The sequence below is a fragment of the Triturus cristatus genome, chromosome 8 (genome assembly GCF_964204655.1).
Source record: "Triturus cristatus chromosome 8, aTriCri1.1, whole genome shotgun sequence".
NCBI lineage: Eukaryota > Metazoa > Chordata > Amphibia > Caudata > Salamandridae > Triturus > Triturus cristatus.
In genome coordinates, this window is record NC_140591.1 from 52430228 (window position 1) to 52454093 (window position 23866).

At 42.8% G+C, this 23866-nt stretch overlaps 1 protein-coding gene across 1 annotated transcript in view; it reads right to left on the bottom strand.

Moving 5' to 3' along the window:
- Positions 1–16696: 16696 nt before the first annotated feature.
- The window catches only part of LOC146800048 (uncharacterized), a 60360-nt gene continuing 53190 nt past the window's right edge, over positions 16697–23866 (bottom strand). Inside the window, exon 3 of the mRNA XM_085620964.1 lies at positions 16697–18267. Within this exon, the coding sequence (XP_085477090.1) occupies positions 16811–18267 (1457 nt within the window). The 3' untranslated portion in view covers positions 16697–16810. The remainder of the gene's footprint in view (positions 18268–23866) is intronic.

Genomic DNA, 23866 nt, shown 5'->3' on the forward strand with positions numbered 1-23866 from the left:
AAGCAGTGACAGGAGCCGAAGCTGAACAAGCACCCACTGAAGACAGGCAAACAGTGTAACACGAGCAGGAAACAAAGAAACAGAAAGGTTTGCAAAACGAACACATAAACACCGAAGCGCAAAGATACCAGTACTTTGGCAGTGCTCTGAGGGAGGAAGCAAAACACATAAAAGAGAGACCAAGAGTAAGGATTCACCACTAGCAAGTAAGTATTTTTAAAGGACAATTGAAGGGACGAATGTAAAGGCAATGGGTGGGCTGTAAGCCCACAAGATCCATACAACATGTCTCAAAGAGACAGCACAAGTACTGCCTAGGCTCGACCTGAAAAGCAGATGTTTGGTTTTCTATGGTCTTTCGTTTTGTCTAGATAAAAGCTTAGATCTCCTCATGACAGCTAATATATGGAAATCTCTTGAAGCTGGGATGGGGAATTCTAAAAGAATGGTGGTTGAGAAACTGGCAGATTAACCCAAAAAGTCTGAAAATACTTTGTTAAGGAATCTTGGTTGAACTCTTATGACTTGTTACTATGGAACATTGTGTATGAGAGCACAGAGATTGAATTTCACTAACTTTACGTACTGAGGTTATGGCCACTCGAAAAGAAGCTTTATAGGTGAATGCAAAGGGTGTACGCATAAGGTTTGAGAGGACAATATCCTGACTGAAGGCAGCACTTTTTTACTCCCTTCAAGCAAATGCTTTCTAACAGGGCATCTAAAACATTTGGTGATGGAAGCTTTTCATGTGATGTAATAGCTGTAATATGTACCTTAATTGTGAAAACAGCTGTCCTGGTTGAGCCATGTACAATATGTAAATAGAAAAGCTTCATCATGCCATTTTGAAGGGTCGAAGTTCAACACCAGATGCATTACTTCTTCCTACTAAGGGAGTCTGCTGCTCTGAAAGAAGCCGATTTAGCATCTTTTAGAATGCCCATGCATTTGTGAGACACACAGATACCCATAGCGGGTGGGTTCAGACGTCAGGCTGTGAAACCCAACAGATGTTGGAGATAGTGGTGGTTTGGTCCCAGGAATTTCCAAAAAAGACTGCCTGCACAGCATTCGCATGTGTGGACATCTAGCACTCAAGAACATCATCACCACCCTGGCCTTTGAATGTTTTGGCTTGTTCATGACAAACAGGATCTGTGGTACTAGAGCAAAGAAGTAGTGAAATTGCCATGATCAATCCATCTAAACAGCATTCCCCAGGGTTGGCAGTATCTGGGATGATGTTTGGGCATTTGTTGTTTTCTATGGCTCAATTAAGTGTATTTTCTGGTTGGGCATCTGCCTTTACAAACAGACGGTCGAGTTAACGGCATCATTTTCTTTCATCTTTTCTTTAAAATAGGTTTGGAGTTTGATTTCTAGTTAAATATTTGTACAGTGGTGATTATTTATTATAAATAATTTTCATTATAAATTAGAATGGGCATCTTCTCCAAGGAAAGAGAAATACAATCTTGCAAACATAGTCTGAGGATGGGTTATCTAAATTGTATTATATATATCCTCGCTTCAAGTACACCAAAACGCTTAGCACTCTGGAGTGGGTGCCTGTCTGGATACGCGGTGGTGTCTCTTCTTTGGAAGTATTCAATATATATATATTTGATTGATTCCACAAAAGTTATCATGGTTACCACTGAATTTATCGTTTGTTTGATATTGAATGCAATTTGAAATGCAATTGCTACACACGATTGAGGTATTTTTGTTTATCTCTATGATTCACAGACATACGTATTAATGATGATGACGTTCAAATACGGGTGAAATAGGATTCTAAATTGATCCGTTCTATATATATTTTTTTGCATTTCAACTCATTTCATTTTGCTCAATTAACATTCATTAATATTGTTTATGTCAACATGTAATTCAATTGCTATGAGATACGATATCACAGTCTTTTGTTTATGTTTATGAATCACGTGCACGTATTTCTATGACAGACTGAGATGCAGGAAGTTACTTGACAAAGGCTAACGCCGAAACGCGTCGTCCTTGAAAAAGCTAGTGCACAAATAAAGTTCTTGTGTGCCGTTTCCTGGTGTGCTGTCCCCTTATTCCTGGGATTTGTGTTTTGGAGTTAAGGAATCTAATCGTGTTAAAGTGGCTACTGCTACCACTGACGGCACCAGCGTCGCAGGCAAGGGGATTGCTGAAGCAGTAACTTGACAGAATATATAAAGATATGGTGATGTGGGTTGCTCCGTGCCCATGCAGTGAGGCCACCCTGAAGGGCCGGGGGCTCCGGAAACGGGGGAACGCTGACGCTTCTTCAAGATGTTAACTGAGGAGCATGGCTCACTCGCGCCTTCCAACCCACGAAGGGATGACTACTTAGTAAATGGAATGGAGCGTGGAAGGGATTTGAAGAGGGATTATTCCCTGCTTTAATCGTGCCTGAAAGATGCTGCTTTTCATGAGGCTAATATTTTAAAAAAACATTTGCGACATGGACTAAAATTCACCTGCCTGCTTCAAAAACGATTCCATGTGAATACCAGTGCTTGTGCAATAGTCATTACCACCGAGGGAATAAAACATCGTTGGATTGCCAGTTCACAATTTGAGTAAGAAGCACAAATGCACTTTGGGAACGGTAGTACTGGCAAATGCAGTCACGTGATATACTTCATAAAAGACACCTGTGCGCACCTGGGCGCTTGTGTTCCTGTCAGTGATCAAGGCAACATGCTGAAACGTTTGGCAAAAGGGAATCAGGCGCTGCAAAAAGACTCTTGAAATAAAGCAAAATTCAAGGTATTGGGCCTCACATCGTTTTCTTTGCTAATATGGTGATGTGGGTTGCTCCGTGCCCATGCAGTGAGGCCACCCTGAAGGGCCGGGGGCTCCGGAAACGGGGGAACGCTGACGCTTCTTCAAGATATATATATATATATGTATATATCGAAACCGAAAACACAGCGCGAACGCCGTAAACAGCCTTCCCCCTACTCACTTGCGATGGTGGTCCGCAGCGAGGTGGCTATCCTCCATAAACCGACATAAACGCTGTACTCCGTCAACTCCTTTGACAAACAGCAGCCACGGACACCAATAAGCTTCAATACAATCCTTTATTCGTGCAATGTAGCAACGACCACTCAACGCGTTTCGGGAAAACCCTTGCTCACGAGTGAAATGCCAGTCGTCCAGGAAGTGTTTTTAAACATACCATGTGATAGTAATAACAATAAACATAGAAGACATACTCAGCGGTTTTCGTTCACTCACGAAATCCAAACTCATAATTCAATACAGAACTCTGACCCCTTTAGGCCACAACTGTGACGAGGAATTGGCCGCTCATTTGGGTTAATAAGACGTGTGTACAATATTTAACTGTCATCTAGTGTTTTTGACGTTGTCAAACTGTTTTTATAGGCAACCTTTTGTATGTTTTAATGGATTTATTTCAAATGCCAAAAACCAGGAACTGAAAGTGTGAAGTAACACTATAGAATAAGATTTTACAGACATGTTTTTTTCCCTTGCCAGATACTCAAGGGAATGATGAACTAAAGAAGTGCAGAAGAACCAAAGCCTCTTGTCAATTTCAATTTGATTAACCACTGTCGCTGTTTTCAATTTGTGATGATTATTATCGGGTCGTTATGCCCACTGGGGCAGGAATCAATTTTCTTTAGGTTTTGTTACTGATTGATTAGTACGAAATTTTGAATATAATATATAGACCTAATGTTAATTGCCCACTGGGGCTGAACCGAGAATAATAACAATTGAATATGCTTTCAGTAACGTTTCTTAACCTTTTGAATTAGAGGTCTGTGACTCGTAAATGTATTAACAAGCAATGTGGACAGTTTGGTTAAAGTTATCTAAAAGAAAAAAACAGCGGCATCGTGAGTGAACGAAAACCGCTGAGTATGTCTTCTATGTTTATTGTTATTACTATCACATGGTATGTTTAAAAACACTTCCTGGACGACTGGCATTTCACTCGTGAGCAAGGGTTTTCCCGAAACGCGTTGAGTGGTCGTTGCTACATTGCACGAATAAAGGATTGTATTGAAGCTTATTGGTGTCCGTGGCTGCTGTTTGTCAAAGGAGTTGACGGAGTACAGCGTTTATGTCGATATATATATATATATATATATATATATATATATATATATATATATATATATATATATATGCAAACCAGCGGTAACCTACTTGAGCCGCACTCGAGCTGAAATGAAAGGTTACCAGCCTTTAATGAAAGGTATGGACACAGTTCAACATGCGAAAAATTTAAAACAGCCTTATGTAGCCTGACGCGTTTCGAGAAGTGTTCTCTTCCTCAGAGGCGGGATAAGGTGCGTGCTTCGGCGAACGCTGACATCCCCTTAATTTATGCATGATGACACGCCCCCATTGGGGCTGCTCCATTGAGACAGTGTGCAAGCATTCTGGGAGTTGCAGTGTTCGTGATTCCTCCATTTGAATATGCGCACTCATTACTGTTCGTGACAATGCAGGCCCAAGGTGAGCCTCGGCAGATGAACGTGCCAAATTTTTCGCATGTTGAACTGTGTCCATACCTTTCATCAAAGTGTGGTAAATTTAAATTACCTGTACTATTTTTTATGCGGTAAAGTCTAGTAAGAATAACTCAGAAAAATAAGAGGCAGAATCCGTGGTATTTGAGGTTATAAAAGGGAATTTATTCCTTACAAAGGAATTATGGTTCGAACCAGGCAATCGAGTTCCGTCACCACGAAGGTTCAGGAAGGGATCAGCAATACATTATTGACAGGTTGTCATATTTATATCAAATGCATTACAGTAAAGACAGATGCAGGAGGCGTAACAGCTGAGAAGAGAGATAAGAATACACATACGTAATGAAAAAGGCGTTACAATAGGCGTGCATAAAGGCGTATACTAGAAACGTCATTATGATGATGACACAAGTGGGTGGATCCATAAGAGAATCCTGCAAAGTCAGCAAAAATACATGGCAGAGATGCGCACGCAGCCGCATGACGTGTGATTGACGTGTAACTAGAGGATGAAGGGAACTTGACATTTAGCCTTACATGAGGAGACAGAAGTCTGGGATGTCAGGACAACCTAGTCCCAAATCGTATCTAATATCTTGTGTTTAAGGAACTATATTATCTGGAAGGAAAGGTCCTTTCGGACAGAGTCTATTCTATACTGACTGCTAGTGCGTGTACAAGCGTCTAAGTGTCTACATGAGATGCGAGGGGGTATAGGCCTACCATGGTAACGAAAGTCATGAATTACTTGCACGGAGACAGTAAGGCCGGGCCCTTTGCTCTGCAGCTGGAGGGATGTTTACCTAAGCTACTAGACAGGAATGCATTTCTCGAGGAGCGGAGCAGATAACTTGAAGGCTGAATACAGTTTTGGCAGGCAACAGGCCGGGCTAGGCACCGTTAGCCGCGCAGGAAGTAAGACAAAGTTCATGGATACAGATACAGGTCCAGGCTGGAGCATTCAGAGGCAGAAGCAGGAAAAGCTCGATGGCAGAATTCAGGGCCTACCTTGCCAGAGCTGGAAAACGTGAAAAGTATACCATATAAAGACGGTGGCAAGGCATACTTAGGAACGGAATATCTGACCCATTCATGGCAGGTCTGAAAGAGGACATATTAACGTTGGACACAATTGTATTTGCGTCTTCATAACTTGAAATGGAGGGAACATACATGTACTTGTGGCATGTACATGGAGCCGTTGGGGTCTAGATAGGGGACACAATTGATCATAAAAATTCATATTTCCTCATTCCCTCCTTGTCCCCTACGGACCCTTCATGAAATATCGATCTTCAGGAATCCATCAATCTGTTCATGTAACATCATTTGCTCTTCTTTCTTCTTTCGGGATCTTGAATGAAAACTTGAACGTGGAATACACGATGTGGCACACAGGCCGCAAATAGCTGGTCCACATTGTAGACACAGGCAACAACTGAATACTATGAGAAGGCCAATACCTAGGAAGGATAGGACTTTCCATCCCCAGGCTGACAACACGCTCCAGAACCAACCGGACCATGTCCAGGTGCCTGGATTCTGATGTATCTGGTTTGCAATCTTGTGTAGACGAGTTATGGCTTTATATACGGATGGCGCGTTTTCTGGAATGAAAACACAGCAACTTGATCCGATGACCCTACAGGCTCCGCCCCTATCAGCTAGGATGACGTCAAGGACAAGACGATTTTGGAGAACAACAATCCGCATCGCAGACTGCTCCTCTGTTAAGTTGCCTAGGGCGGAAGTAGTTTCATTCACTACTGCTTCAAGGGTTCTGGTTAATCTACGTATCAGTTTACTATTTGAGACCACACCTATGTAAGGAAAGAGACCTTTATTGAAGTCTGTATATTGTTCCCATGCTGTTTCAGTGTAGTCAACAATCGGGATATCTCTCTGGGGTCTATGGTGTACTAGATTGGTATTTCTATGATAATCAGGAGGGGCTAGGAAAACAGGTGGCAGAAGGAATGCAATGTAACAGGTACCATCCCAATCTAGAGGTAGGCGTATATATGCGGTATGACCACATATAAAGTAGGAATGACGGGAAGCTCTAAATGTAGACTTGCCTTTATCACTGAATTCGATCACAGTAGTACATTTACTATGACCCAGGTGTACTGAACCATTCTTTCTTACACAGAATTCACCTTTGACTGATAATACTGACATAGCAGGCAAGACTAGTACAGCTTCAGATTCAACATTCAGAATCATGAGGTTAAGTGTAAAATTACCTAATCCATATACTTCATTTTCTAGATCAGTTCCTGTTCTTTTGGGAAGTCCCTCCTTGTTAGGATAACAGGCTTTAAGTAAAACCAAGTTCAGGTTTCCCCATACCCAGTTGCTCTGGTAAACTACAGTTTTTGAATCTAAAGAGTTAATCAAACTAAACCATGCTCCACAGGAACCATTGTGTGTGAACGGGTACGGAAAGAGAGGCAGAACTCCTTTGTATTTCTGATAGGGAGGAAGTCGGCCACATATCCAACAATTTGTAGCATTGCTGGTCTGATGGGAATGATGTAACATACTAATGAATGTGTTGTTGCGCAGCGCAAATCTATAGGACAACTCATGTGGAGGTAGTTCACTAAAAGAATGTTCGGCAGTAACATTGTAAGCAGAACGAGCACGCTTGGAAATAGGATAGTACATGTGCAACAGTATACTTGCAGCAATAATAAAAAGACTTAGAAAAAACATAATCAACAATGTCACTATACAGTGACTATGAAGTGATTTACAATATGCATGTTTCTCGAGCTGTTTCTGTCTATTTCTCTCTCTCATTCGGTCTAGAGGATACATGTCAAAGACTTAATTCAACCGATTCACCTTGGAGAGGACTTAAACAATCGAATTGTCTGACTTGCTAGACCTTAGTTTCAGTTTATAGTTTTGAGATTCGGTCTTTTCAACCAGGGGGAGTTTTGAATCAGTCTCTAGAAGGGGGGCAGGGCTGAGAGTTCAGATCAGATGGTAGTCCATGAAATTTCTTGATATGGCTAGAGTGTAACCAACCCTTGCGGCCCTCGACCTTCACTGCTGTCCTCGTGGTGAGAAGTACCAGTTTTGGTGTATGCCAGCGAGGCTCCAACGGGCTCCTCCTGTCGAAGTTTCTGATGAAAACTAGGTCTCCAGGAACCACTTCATGGGGTTTCACCTCGGTGTTGTCGGGAAAGGCTGCAGCTACCTGTGAACGGCAAGATTGTAGTGCAGACATCAAGGAAGCAAGGTAATCTGTCAGCATATTACAATCAACATCAGTGATTTTACGAGGTATAGGCGTCCCCCACATATTTGGTGGCCTACCGAAGACCACCTCGTACGGGGATAGCCCTGTGCGAGAATGTGCTACCATTCTCATGTAAAATAGTGCAACTGGCAAGGCTACTATCCAGTCGACACCTTTCTCTCTACAGATTTTAGAAAATCGAATTTTCAGGGTCTGATTATGACGTTCCACGAGACCTGCTGCCTCGGGATGTCGGACACAGTGGAATTTCCATTGATAGCCTAACAAGAGTGAAATGTGTTTCATTAGCTCGGATGAGAACGGCTGGCCATTATCTGAGTACACGATACGGGGCAAACCATACCGTGGGAAGAATTCACGAACTAACTGCTTGGCAGAAGTCGGGGCAGTGTAATCTGAGACGGGATATGCCTCTGTCCAACGGGAAAGAGCGCATACAACTACGAGGACATATTTGAATCCTCGACATCGTTCCATCTGGATATAATCCATCTGGAGGACTTCAAAAGGGTGATCGGGAGGTTGAAATCCACCCTGCTCTACAGGTACGCCTTTACCTGGATTGAACTGACAACAAATCATACAAGTTCGGACTTTCTGTTTGGCTGCAGCTCGTAAGTGTTTGTTGAACCAAATGTGTTGAATACTGTCTAACATAGCTTTTTCTCCTAGATGTGCTGGACTATGTATTGTGTTAATGATAACTTGAACCATTGAGTCGGGGAGAAACCATATAGATTTTCCCTTCGTCATCCATCCCTGATCTGTTTGGATCCCTCCTAATTCAGTCCATTTCTTTATTTCCTCTGGTGTAGCATGTGTCTGTATGTCAATTACATCAAGGGCGGGATCCCTAACTGTCATGCAGTGTGTCGATGTCGGAACTATTGTCTTTGTCACGTCCGTTGCGTGATTCCTATTCTGTGCTGTTTGCTTAGCTGTTCTGTCTGCTAGGTCGTTACCCTGGGAAATAATATCGGTGACCTTTGTATGGGCTTTGCACTTCATGATAGATATTGAAGTAGGTAGATGTATTGCATCTAACAGAGCTTGAATGAGAGGACCGTGTTGAATGTTGGCACCGTGAGAAGTCAAATAACCTCTCTCTCGCCAAAGGACTCCGAAGTCGTGTACAACTCCGAATGCATAACGTGAATCTGTGTATATGTTAACTTTTCTATTCTTGGCTTGAATACAGGCTTGTGTCAGAGCAATAAGCTCTGCTGCTTGAGCTGATAATGTGTCAATATAATTTGTTTCAATGACTTCGGTGTCTGTCGTGACTGCATAGGCGGCCACTAACTCTCCTGTACTTGTTCTCATACATGAACCATCTACATAAAATGTTAGGTCTGGGTCTGGTAATGGGACATCTGTCAAGTCTTGTCTGGGTTTCGTCGTAATAGTAATGACTTCGATACAATCATGTGCCAGTGGGTCTGTTCCACTTAATGGCAAAAGTGTGGCAGGATTTAATGTACTACAACGTCTGATTTCTATGTGTGGCTGAAATAATGTTAGTTCGTAACCTGTCAGTCGTGCTATAGTCAAGTGTTGTGTTTGTGTCCGGTTCAAGAGAACCTCTATCGCGTGTGGTACTTGTACTGTCAATTGATGTCCTAATACTATGGAATCGCTTTGTCTGATCGCTAGAGCTGTCGCTGCAACTGATTTCAGGCACGCAGGAAGAGCTTGAGCTACGGGATCTAATGTGCTAGAAAAGTAAGCACATGGTTTGTGTGATCCTGCTTGGTCCTGAGTGAGTACTGACAAAGCAGTACCTTCACGTTCTGTAACAAAGAGTGTAAAAGGCTTACTGTAACATGGTGTCGCTAGAACAGGTGCTTGGCATAAAGCTTTCTTTAAGTCTTCAAAAGCTTGTGTATGTTCTGGAGTCCAAGGGAGGACAGTCGATGTCGCTGCCTCCTGGGTTGTCAACTGAATGAGTGGCTTTGCTAAAAATGCGTACTGGGGGATCCACTGCCTACAGTACGAAGTGAGGCCTATGAAGGCCCGTACCTCCTTTTGTGTCTTGGGTGGGGGCATGTTTACAATTAACTGGATGCGGTCAGGTGTGAGCTGTCTCCCCCCCTTGGACAGCAAGTGCCCAAGGTACACAACTTGCTGGGCACAGAATTGCAGCTTCGAAGGGGACACCTTGTGCCCCTTGTCGGCCAGAAAATGTAAAACCGTCAGTGATGCTTTTTCACATTCGGGTTCGCTTCGGGCGGTGATCAGCAGATCATCGACATACTGAAGCAGTGCAGTGTTTACTGGCATGTGGATACTGTCAAGTTGTCTTTTCAGTGCTTGGCTGTAGATGCTAGGACTTTCTGTAAATCCTTGAGGTGCGCGTGCGAATTTAAAACTTCGTCCATTTAAACTAAATCCGAACAAATATTGGCTTTCCGGATCGATCGGGACGCTGAAGAAGGCGTTCTTAAGGTCAATTACAGTAAAGAACGTTGCTTCTGAATCAATGGCTGTCAGTAATGAAGAGATATCTGGGACCACAGGATATTGTGGTACAATGCATTTATTTAATTCGCGCAGATCAATAACTAATCGATATACTGGGGGTGCTTTTGGATCAGTTCGTTTAAGAATCGGAATGATCGGAGAGTTACATATATTGGAGTCGGTTTCCACAACCACTCCTTGTGCAATGAGCTCGTCAATGATTTGCAGTAAAGCCACTACAGCATCTGGAGGTAACTTGTATTGTCGTATTCGTGGTAATACCACTCCTGTTTTGAGTGTGACTCGATATGGTGTAATGTGCATACAACCTACATCAGTGGGGCCTTTTGCCCATAAATGTGCAGGTAGATTCTGTAACCGGTGATCCATGTCTCTTGACACGTAGTGACCTTTAAAGTCACGCAAAAATAGTCGTACTCCGTCCGGAGAACAACATATTATAGCTCCTAGAGCTTTCAATGTTTTTATACCTAACAAGTTTTCTGGGCAAGATTTTGTAAGCAATAGATCTGTAGTCCGTGTCAATGGACCAACTGTACATGCAAGCGGTTGCGACACTTCGTTAATAGTAGGCTTTCCTGAGAAACCAAGGGAAATATTTTGTGAGCCTGAGAGGGGTGCCCCTGGGACTTCGTCGTGACTTATAGTTGTTCTGCTTGCCCCTGTATCAAGTAAAAACTTTCTGTCTTTCCCTAATACTTGACTCTGTACATAAGGACCCTCTTGATCTACAGGAACCTCAATAAGGGGTAAGCCAACTTCCCTCTCTAGGCTATTTCATGTGTAGCGCTGATAATCTGGATAGTCATTTTGTGCATATTGGTACATCTGTTGTGTCGTGTTTTGTGTTGCGGCAATAGACTGTGGCTGTGGTACCACTACGGTCTGTTGTGGAACCGGCATAGGCTGTACATGTTGAGGTGCTTGTTGTTGGATCTGGTCCTGTCTAGGCGGACGTGGTCTCTCCTTGGTTTTACCCGTAGAGATATTATGTTTCAGAACTGCACAATCATTTATATAATGACCTGGCTGTTTACAATAGTTGCATGTCCCTTTAACGGGAACCGCTGAATTACTGGACTGTGTCGCACCCTTCTTATGACCGTCAGCTGGAACTGACTGAGCGACGAGCATTTTCATTTTCGTGTCTTTCATACGTCTTTGTTCGTGTTCTTGTTCTTCTCTAATTCTATTCTGGTGATACTGTAACATTTGTAACATTTGTGAAGGAGTGTTAGCTTGCCAAGTGCTCTCAACTTTCAACACTCTGTTTTTGACCTGTGGCAGGGAATTCTCGACTAGTTTTGTTACAAAAAGATGTGGATATGAATCACTACTTGCTTTCAGGCCGCTATTAATACCAAAACATTTTTCAAATCGGGAATAAAAATCACTAGTGTCTTCATCTGGTTTCTGTTTACAAGCTGAGATTGCTCCCCAGTCTTCCTTTTTCGTAGTTAATAAACGTGGCAATACTTGTACTAATAATCCTGGTAATGCTTTAGTTTTGTCCCCAAGCCCTACGCCTGCAGTGCGGGCATTTTCTTCGTTTTCTAATATTGTCCAATCAATCTTTTGATCTCCCACTTCCCACTCTTTTTCTTTGAGCTTCTCATAAATACCGGCAGGCAATAATACTTTCAATATTTTCATAATGTCAGGATAGGTATAATCACCCATGAGTAACATGTCCTTTAGTTCACAGTGGAAACCTGCTGGATCTTTGTCATGGCTGGGCACTAATTTTTTAATTTCCAATAGTTCTATTTTAGTTATGGGCGTGTACACAAACACGCGTCTAAACGTATTATCATCATTTCTAACTGGGTGTACTTCGCGTAAGGGATTCTGTCTGTCCATGTAATACGTTTTTCTTTCCATGGGAGGAGCTGGATCATGTTCTGGACACAAAAAGGCACTATATCTATGTCGGTATTCTAGAATTACTTTAATTAGATCGGTACCTAGACCTCTCCATTTATTCAGGAGTAGTTCTATCAGTATATCAGGTAGGGGACCAGGATCGGAGTGTTGGCCTTTATATAATATAAGGAGATGTTGTATCATGTATATACTAGCTAAACGCTGCTCATCTGGGGCGAGATTCAGAAACGTGTGTGCTAGCGCATCATCACTGTATTTTTCAGAACTGTCAGCCCATTGTACTGCTGACCTGGCTAATTCTTGTTCATCCATAGAATCGAGCACATGGTACCCCCTTCGTTCTCGAAGTAACTTATCAGTAGCCTGGAATAAGTGTTCAGGGGTCCTTGGATTTGAGATAGCTGTTTGAAAAATTCTGTTACATTCTGGACGTATCGGACGTATTGTTTTATTAAAAGATCTTCCTTTTCCTACATAAGCTATCGTTTGTCTAGCTGGTAATTCTAATTGTCCTGTGTTCATTTCTGACTGTTCCTCCTCCTCTTCCTCTGATTCTGTTTTATCTGCTTCTTTTCTTCTTTCATGTATTCGTTCTACTTCTTTTCTGATCTTTCGGCACATGACTTCTATATACTTCTGTTTATCATGTTTTCCGTCTGCTATATTCTGACCCCATCTGGTAAGTACTTGTATTTCCTCCGCATCTACCTCAGGCCTATCTCTGATTCTGATCAAGCAGTTTATGAAAAAGCGTAACAATAATTTTTGCATGTCTACTTTCTGGTATTCCATGGCCTCGCCAATACTTTCAGGACCTTGCCCTGTTTGGACAAAGCGATATATTTTGTCTAGATGTTCAACCATTCCTGGTAATGTCATTAAATAGTTTGCGACTCGTCGTAAACGTACTGAAGATAGCAACATTCTGTCGTGTGTACCTGGCACTGGGTCATATCTACAATCTGTAAGAGGCTCATTTAATATATTGCCATTAGCTCTTTGGGGTGTACGTTGGTGTGCTAAATCCCTATAAGTCAATCTAGTTGCTGGCGGTGGCGTGGAAAAACCTCCTGTCGCACCTCTTGAGGTGCCAAGTCCAAAAGGACTTGTTGGGTGTAGGGTAGAGAGTGCGGGTGCAGGAAGGACTGTAGAAACAGATGGAATGTTTAGAACGTGAGGAGGAGTTTGTTGCTGCGGAGGTGGGTGCAGCTGATCTTGGGGTTGAGCGTCGTTAACAGGTGGTGTGCGTGGCTGCGCACCATTAGCATATTCGGGGGCTGCATCGTCTAAATAGGAAGAAAGGAAAATGTCCTTTGCGGTCTTGGGATGTACTTTAATCGGGAGTAATGGAGGTGTCAGATCTTTTGGTACCTCCATGGTGGCCTTAGGCAAACCCTCAGCCAGAAGAGGATACATACCATTCATAAGAGTGTTTCGTTGTCTGTCTACTTGTTCTGTTTTTACTCGGATACCTTCGTCAATTAATACGTTTTCTCGGGCTCTTTCTGAATCTTCCCTACTTTTCTCTTCCTTTCTGAGCGCTTTCTCTGTGCGCCTATGCGATTCTTTACGCCATAATTCAATGGCATCTTTCTGTGACTGTCTGGCTTTCTTTTTCCATAATACTTCTTCTATTCTCATGATGCAATCTGCATCCCATGTTCCAGCAGCGGGCCATCTCTGACTCTCTGCTAAATCCTTGGTGTAGTCCACCCATAGATCAAGATATAATACGGCATCTAGGCCATGTTTATGGTACATAAAGTACCCTGGAGTGTCCCTAGGTCGAATGGGAACAGCTTCCTCGAGTATCCCTTTTCTAGTTTTTATCTGTCTTAATTTTGAAAATAACGACATCTTGAACCTTGCTACTTAATTCTTACTTGGTTTTGAACACAATAATTACAACAAACACAATAATGAAGATCGAACAGTCACTCATACCACGACATTTGAAACATATCAAAACATTTTAGAACGTTCAATAATAATTAAAATAAAACTAGTTAACTGCATAATACTAGATATACTGTATGTACTGCTAAAACAGTACAGATACACTGCTAAAACAGTGCAGACCAGGTCTGTGTACCCAAACCCGTCTTGACCGGCACAAACTAATGTGCACGTCTAGATGCGTCCCCAGCAACGGTACTCACCGGGAAGCACGGAGCGGAAGGCCTCGGAAGTCTGGACTGGACTAGACCAAACTGGACTGGACTCGACTCGTGACTTAGATACTTCGGAACTTCGGAATCTGGTGGGCCTCTGTATACCTCGGATCTTGCTCTCTCAGCTAGGCTCTGGTCGGGATTCTCCGCACTCCTCACCGCCTCGTCTGGGTGTTGATCGCAGCCTCAGTCGCCCCCGTTGGCCTGCGGGAGATACAGGAAATCCTGCGGGTACGCGTAATTGTCCGTCCGGCTGTGGCAGGAGACCGGGTCTGCAACGCACCTCCGGCGCGTGGGGTGTGAGAGGTGTCCCTGTTCGGGCGCCAATTATGTGGTAAATTTAAATTACCTGTACTATTTTTTATGCGGTAAAGTCTAGTAAGAATAACTCAGAAAAATAAGAGGCAGAATCCGTGGTATTTGAGGTTATAAAAGGGAATTTATTCCTTACAAAGGAATTATGGTTCGAACCAGGCAATCGAGTTCCGTCACCACGAAGGTTCAGGAAGGGATCAGCAATACATTATTGACAGGTTGTCATATTTATATCAAATGCATTACAGTAAAGACAGATGCAGGAGGCGTAACAGCTGAGAAGAGAGATAAGAATACACATACGTAATGAAAAAGGCGTTACAATAGGCGTGCATAAAGGCGTATACTAGAAACGTCATTATGATGATGACACAAGTGGGTGGATCCATAAGAGAATCCTGCAAAGTCAGCAAAAATACATGGCAGAGATGCGCACGCAGCCGCATGACGTGTGATTGACGTGTAACTAGAGGATGAAGGGAACTTGACATTTAGCCTTACATGAGGAGACAGAAGTCTGGGATGTCAGGACAACCTAGTCCCAAATCGTATCTAATATCTTGTGTTTAAGGAACTATATTATCTGGAAGGAAAGGTCCTTTCGGACAGAGTCTATTCTATACTGACTGCTAGTGCGTGTACAAGCGTCTAAGTGTCTACATGAGATGCGAGGGGGCATAGGCCTACCATGGTAACGAAAGTCATGAATTACTTGCACGGAGACAGTAAGGCCGGGCCCTTTGCTCTGCAGCTGGAGGGATGTTTACCTAAGCTACTAGACAGGAATGCATTTCTCGAGGAGCGGAGCAGATAACTTGAAGGCTGAATACAGTTTTGGCAGGCAACAGGCCGGGCTAGGCACCGTTAGCCGCGCAGGAAGTAAGACAAAGTTCATGGATACAGATACAGGTCCAGGCTGGAGCATTCAGAGGCAGAAGCAGGAAAAGCTCGATGGCAGAATTCAGGGCCTACCTTGCCAGAGCTGGAAAACGTGAAAAGTATACCATATAAAGACGGTGGCAAGGCATACTTAGGAACGGAATATCTGACCCATTCATGGCAGGTCTGAAAGAGGACATATTAACGTTGGACACAATTGTATTTGCGTCTTCATAACTTGAAATGGAGGGAACATACATGTACTTGTGGCATGTACATGGAGCCGTTGGGGTCTAGATAGGGGACACAATTGATCATAAAAATTCATATTTCCTCAAAAGGCTGGTAACCTTTCATTTCAGCTCGAGTGCGGCTCAAGTAGGTTACCGCTGGTTTGCATCAATAGGCGGCAGCCTAGCCGCCGAGAACGCACCAACCCAGGATTTCAGGGTGCCACGAGGATTGGATTCACCACCCTCAATGTGGAGCTGTCATGTAGGATTGAGGGCACGTTCATCTGCCGAGGCTCACCTTGGGCCTGCATTGTCACGAACAGTAATGAGTGCGCATATTCAAATGGAGGAATCACGAACACTGCAACTCCCAGAATGCTTGCACACTGTCTCAATGGAGCAGCCCCAATGGGGGCGTGTCATCATGCATAAATTAAGGGGATGTCAGCGTTCGCCGAAGCACGCACCTTATCCCGCCTCTGAGGAAGAGAACACTTCTCGAAACGCGTCAGGCTACATAAGGCTGTTTTAAATTTTTCGCATGTTGAACTGTGTCCATACCTTTCATTAAGGGCTGGTAAACTTTCATTTCAGCTCGAGTGCGGCTCAAGTAGGTTACCGCTGGTTTGCATCAATAGGCGGCAGCCTAGCCGCCGAGAACGCACCAACCCAGGATTTCAGGGTGCCACGAAGATTGGATTCACCACCCTCAATGTGGAGCTGTCATGTAGGATTGAGGGCACGTTCATCTGCCGAGGCTCACCTTGGGCCTGCATTGTCACGAACAGTAATGAGTGCGCATATTCAAATGGAGGAATCACGAACACTGCAACTCCCAGAATGCTTGCACACTGTCTCAATGGAGCAGCCCCAATGGGGGCGTGTCATCATGCATAAATTAAGGGGATGTCAGCGTTCGCCGAAGCACGCACCTTATCCCGCCTCTGAGGAAGAGAACACTTCTCGAAACGCGTCAGGCTACATAAGGCTGTTTTAAATTTTGCAAATTAACCCCTTACCATAATTAGTGCCATTAAATAGCCTCGGTCAATAATCAGTGCTGTTAAATGGGCTAACTCCAATATGTGTTCTTCGATGCCTTAGAAGATTTTGTTTTTGAGTAAAGTTTCTTCCGCACTCTGTGCAGTGATAGGGCCTCTCTCCCGTGTGTGTTCTATAATGGTCTACAAGATTTGGCATTTGACTAAAACTCTTCTCACAAGCTGTGCAATGGTAGGGCTTCTCACCTGTGTGGATTCTTTCATGTGTTAGAAGACTGAACTTTGTAGTAAAGCTTTTCTCACACTCTCCACATTGATAAGGCCTCTCGCCTGTATGTGCTCGTAGGTGCTTTTGAAGATTTGACTTGTTAGTAAAACTCTTCTCACACTCAGTGCAGTAAAAGGGCTTCATCCCCATGTGAATTCTTTGATGAGTTAGAAGATATGACTGTTTAGTGAAGCTTTTCTCACACATTGTGCAAGGATAGGACCCCTCACCAGTGTGTGTTCTAAGATGCATCTGAAGATGTGACTTCTGAGTAAAGCTCTTCTCACACTCAGTGCAGTCAAAGGCTCTTAACTCTGTGTGAGTTCTTTCATGCTCTAGAAGATTCGATTTTTGAGTGAAGTTTTTCTTACACATAGTGCAGTTATAAGGTCTCTCTCCAGTGTGGGTTCTTTCATGGACTAGAAGAGTTGGCATTTGAGTAAAGCTTTTTTCACACTCACTGCAGTGATAAGGCCTCTCTCCAGTGTGTGTTCGTAGGTGCTTTCGAAGATTTGGCTTGCGAGCAAAGCATTTCTCACACTCAGTACAGTGAAAAGGCCTCACCCCAGTGTGGATTTTTTGGTGATTTAGAAGATGTTCCTTCTGAGTATAGCTCCTCTCACACTCAGAGCAGTGAAAGGGTCTAACGCCTGTGTGAATTCTTTCATGAGTTAAAAGACGGTCTTTTCGAGTAAAGGTTTTCTCACACTCCGAACAGTGAAAGGGTCTGACCCCTGTATGAATGCGTTGGTGATTGAGAAGAGTTTGTTTTCGAGTGAAGCTTTTCTCACACTCAGAACAGTGAAATAGTATGACCTCTGTGTGAATTCCCAGATGATTTAGACAATTTGACTTTAGAATAAAGCTTTTCTGCCTCTTATTGGAGTGATTGGACATCTCTCTTGTGCGGCTTCTTTGATGTGTTATAAGATTTGACTTTGAAGGGAAGGTTTTTGAACACTTGGTGCCTTGAAAGGGCCTTTTAACACTGTGTAACCTTTTCTGTCGAAGAAGACTTGGCATTTCAGAAAAGCTCTTTTTATATTCGGTGCACGGTAAAGATGCCTGTTTTGAATGGATTCTTTGATGCACCACACAAAATGCTTCCTTATTAAATCCCTTTTCATACTCAGTACATCTCAAGCTTCGGTCACTCTTGTGGACAGTTTGGGTTTTTTCCACGAAGCATACCAGGGACTCCTTCTCATTCATATGTCTCGTCCTTGGTTGGCTACCTGCAGAACGTGACAAAAGTAAAAATTATATATTTCAAATGAATATACAAAAAAGAAACAAACCCAGACTAATAATGCTTAAGTTTACAGATGAACGGTCTTTATAAAGAAGGATTGAAAAATATAATGTCTCAAATGTATGTTTATTAAATTCATAAGTACTTAACAATCCACCTCAGTCATTAAACCAGCATATTTCTGCAGAAAAGAAACACAGAGAGAAGAAAACATTTTCTTTACATGATTTACCTTTCAATAACTCTAAATCCATTAAAAATAATAAAATTCCTTTATCAAATGAAAAATGTGTCTTGAAAATAGAAAAGAAAGGCATGTTTTTGTGCTGCAAAGCTGCTCTGTGTGTTTTAAAGTGAAAAATATGAAAGGAAATGTGTCTATTGGGCACTGAACTTAGTGTAAAGAAAAAACTGGTCTGTTACTTTCAGGCTGCCCCAACGCATCTGCAATTCTAGTGTGCAGAATAACGGCCATTATGCCCTCAGTTCATTTTGACAGTCTGAAGGTCACAGACTCTTATAGGTACATTACAGCCCCCTTTTGCATGGTTCCACAAAGGGAGGAGGAGTGGTTGTTTTTTTAATGTGATGATGCTACCTGTAGTACATGTTCTGGGTTTTTCTCCTTGTTGAGCATTCTCTGGGCTTGTGGAATGTTCCTATCACTATGTTCTATGTTGCTTCATGGTTCTGTGTTCTCTCCGTTGGCAGTTGCGTTTGGCTTCTGCTGTGGAGAGTCCGCTCTTGTGTTTCCTGTGTAACTTAATAAAGCAACTTAAGAAGAAAGCCGTTGTGGACCTCCTTCTATCTACAACACTACCCTTGACAGAGAAATGGTGTTGAAGGTAACTAGCTTTTTCTTCTCTGAAAAGGATTTTCAATAATATTCAAAAACACTCAATAGAAAAGCAAGCTCATAACTTCCTAAAGGCAACTGAATGGACACAAGGAATGGTAGCAAGGGAAATTAGCCATAAGGTATGTTGCATGTAAACCCAGATAGGAAATTGAGTTTCAAAGACCTTTATGTTACAAAGATGAATTGTAGGAACTCCAGACGTAGCCAGGAGGTATAAAAATAAGTAAAGGTTTATTTAAGCTTGGATGGAAGTTGGTAGTTACAGTATGGTAGTTAAGATAATCCATGGCAGTTCAAGGGCAGCCCCACCAGGAGCAGAATCCTTGCTGCTCAGCCCACAATCTCCAACTGTCTCTCTCACACACAACCAGGCACTCCAGCATTCTGCTCACTCATCAACGTTCTAACATTCCACATTCACATCACATTCATACTAGCTGAGCAGCAGGGAAAGGAAATTAAGGTACAACACTTTCTTATAAGAGATGATATAAATATGTCCTTTTATATCTGCATACTAGAAATCTGTACTTCCATAAAAAAGCATTGCCTTAACCCTTCATTTTAATGATCCATTCACAAATTTACAGTGAGGAAACCATTATTTTGAATTGGAAGGGGAATACAAGGAAATGAATAGTTCCCAAGAACCTAAATAGTACAAACCTTGATGAAGCACTGCGGATTATAGCAAAGAATAGCATGCATAATTTGTTTTTTTAACTTGATATGTCCTAAATTAGATTTCTTTTTACATATGGATGCTGACAAAAATAGTTAGCAACTCTTCCTCGCGTCGCACTAATAGTCATTGAAGCTCAGGGAATCCTACAATAAATTGGAACTTCCATGGACATATCGATGAAAAGCACCACTTTGAAGGTTTGTCTTGCTACTCACTAAGCATACCAAAACGTTATGTTGCCTTTAAACTGAAAAGTATTGGCATAGAGTCTGCAGCCTTTATTTAAACAATAAAATTCAGACAGAATCACTATTTGAACTAGTCACGTGAGTAGCAGAGCACAAGATATACCGCAGCACAATGCACAAATTCCGTAAAGTATATGTGAAACACATGAAGTCCATTTTGCTCCTAACAGAAGTCGAAGACACAGTAGAACGGACAAGTAACTGTACAGAATACCCCAGAATCATTTGGCCGAAAATGGTGTACACTGAAAACCATTTGATATACTGAATTTGCAGGCAACCTTTGGTGTGAAACAAGTCAGACATTTGTCACCAATTGATTTAAAAACGTATTATAAACCTTATTTCATATTAATACAAATTTTTATAACACTTCATTTTAGATTTCTGGGTCTAATTATTATAAATACCAGACTTTTCGCACCAACAATCTGCCTAGAGAATGGATATCAAACAGGTAAGAACAGGGAAGAAACCCAGTGTGACTTTCGGAATTCAGACAGTTCCCTTCTGGTTTTGATATATCACGTCTAGACCTTTCAGATTTTGACAGGATATAAAATATGAAAATGTCGGAGATCCTGAAACCGACAATGCCAGAAGATATGGGGACAGACTTGAAAGACTGATACCCCCTTCAAGGGCCTCTACTCTAAGCACATTAGACACCTAGGGACCAAAATAATCCCTATCACAGTTGACTTGTTTCAGGTCAAATACCCATCATTGTTGCCCGATATATGCAGGAACCTGGGCAGATGGTTTTCCCTCTGGGTCTTACATGCGCTATCAGTGAAGATGCCACCCCCCCTCAATCCCCCCCCCCCAATTATTGGTAAATCAGCAGTAATACATATTGTGCTTCATATGTAGTAGTCCATACTTAGACCCTTAAATAGACTCCTATAACAACCTCAGGGAGGTCTGGCATTGCTAGATTTCACAGCAAATTGGCATGCAGCACAATTAAGAAAAATAATAGAATGGTCCAAATCTGAGAGTGATTACATTTGGCACATATGGGCACAGCTGTGATGGGGAGGTTTTTCATGCAATGTCAGATGAAATTTGACTGGATCAGTCAGAGACATTACACAATGCTCAATTATACCACTGGGTGGTGAACCTCAAAATAAAAGACATGGCTAAAAACGGGTTTTAGAATCCTCTCGGCTAGAATCACTACTATTAATAACAGATTGTATCTAAAATATGTAGAATATTACTAGTCTCTAATCCAACCTCAGAGGATTTGTTCAGGGGTAGGTGGGTGAGCAATTTTGACAGAGTAAGAGCAGATAAGTGGGAAATCCTTTGCAAGTAGATTCTAAACTCATAAGGAAATAAGATTATACTTCTGCCAGACTCCACTACCCGTTTTTTGGACTCATCACAAACTGTTTGAGCGGCTGTGTCCATAAGGGAGCTCCGCTTAATATGTGTTCATGCCAAAGGTGGCCCTTTTTTGGAAGGAGGTGCTGATTGTGAGTGAAGATATAAAAAGTTACCTTTGCTGGAAGACCCATGCCTAATAATGTTAAGTTTGCTTCCCCCTGGTTAATTGTGCATCACTGTCAGGCATCGACACTAACTCCAGTGATCACCGCGGCTCTGCCGCCCCAAGCGTCGCTCGGGAGGTCGTGGGTATGACACTACAATACCCATAACCCTTAGCGAACGCACGGAGGCACTTCCTGAGGCGGTTACAAAAGCCTCGTTCACGGAAGGCCAGGGGCTTGTCAATCAAGTCCTGTCTGGCGTTCGGCGAGGTAACGGACCTCGCGCGATCTTCACCCGGCAATTCCCCTGCCTCGAGAGCCGCTTCCTGGCTCATTGACGCTCAATCTCGCAACGACGGAACTCGCGCTTGTAGGCGCTTAGGCGAGGAACAGTGAACCCGTGTGCGTTTCATCTGGACCAGGACACGCCTGGAGACATTGCCAGCGCCCCCGCCTTACCACGAGGAGCTACGCTCCACATCTCCCCGCACACCCTTCTGCCCGCTTGGAGCCGACTGAAAGGCTCGGAGAGCGCCCGGAAGAAGAAAGAGACTGCATGTCCTTCTGTTGTCCCGTCCCGGCGCTTGGGGCCGCTTGAAAGGCTCGGAGAGCGACTCCGCCTCCACGGCGTACTGACCTCTGCAGGTGAAGGGCAAACTACACCTCCTATCCTGCGACGAAGGGTTTGTGAGTACTTGCCTACCGGAACTACCTGATTGATTGAGGCTGCAATTAGAGATACAGAGGCAGCCTTAGAGTGAGTGTGCTGGGGATATTCCCATATGTGCATGTCTTTTCCCTCGATGCATTGTAATAGAGTTCCTATAGCTCAGCTTGTTCTTTCTCTCTCTACAGGAGTAGGCGCCCTGAGTGAATGTGTCGTGTAGTCGCCTCTTCCTTTCCACCCTCCCTGTTTTCTTTCGTCCCTTGTGTTTTCGCCAGGGGTGGTGTTACTTATGGAGGGGTACTAAAATCCTCTTGAGTAGTACCGTTCTTGGGGAGAGGGTAACTAGCGTCAAGGATCGCTCCTGCTGTATCCGGCTTCTAAGGTTAGTGAGCAACCTGTCTGCACTCTGACAATCACACACTCAGATCAACTTGCAATTTAGTAATGTTTGAGCATGGCTAAACTCACAGTTGCAGCATCATGGAACAAAATAGAAACTCCTACCATATTGCAATGTCACACAAGGCTGGGGAACATTCTGGCTAGGGAGCATCTCATTGCAAATGTAAAGGGTTAACATCCGAGGTTCAATGAGATCTCCAAACCACAGTTGGATTATATGCTAGTAAATCATCCCACTCTGCCGTCAACACCATGCTGATGCACCTTACATTTGTTCTCCTGATCCTCTGAAGACTGAATCATTTTCTAGGGGGTTGTTTGGTTGCTAAATGTGACTAAAAAAATCATGTTCCTTCTCATGATTTGGTCACTTCAATCTTGCAATACATATTCACACTTACCCTTGTGTTTGCCAAGTGTGGGGTGAGAAGGGTCAGAAGTGTCACATTGTGAATCTGTTCCAAATAACTGCAATATGGAACTGGAATGACGTAGCCTGTCTGTATTAACCTGTTAAAATCAATAAAATTGTCCCTGGAAAACTTGTCTCAAACACATACTTCAGATTGAAGAAGAGTTGAAAAGTGATAAGCGAGCCATAATAATAACTCCATGTAAACATGTTCTGGTAAAACACACAGAGGTAGATCCCTATATTCTCTTGACCCTATATTCTGGGACTTGAGAGAGCCATGGAAAGACTTAAAGTCACAGTACTGTTTATTGCTCTTAGCTACACGGAATTCTATGGTAACACTAAATGTTTTCAGTTTTAAAAAAGGGAAAAGGAAGGGTTGTTTTTTGTTTGACAGCAAACATGCTCTATTATTCTTAGAACCAGTTTCAATATGTTTCGTATATATATATATTTTTTTAAGTAAAAAATAGAAGCAAATGTTGCTGGTTCACAGGCATTTAGTTTTGCTTTACTAGGAGTTTTTCTTCAATGGCGTCCTATCCTGGATCTGAGAGCTCTAAATACTTGTCTCAAAAAACAGTCCTTCCGTATGGTTTCCCTTCAGGACATTCTGCTACTCCTAAACCAGTTTTTCTTCTCTGTTTTTAAAGGTTTTCTATGATATTGCACACGGGAAAGGTTATATATTGTTTATGAATATTAATGAAGACACCTTGATAGAGAAATTGGGGGTCCTAATAAAACAGAAAGGTCAGGCTTTCCCTCAAAAAATTAATAACGAGCATTCCTCCAATACGAAGTGCC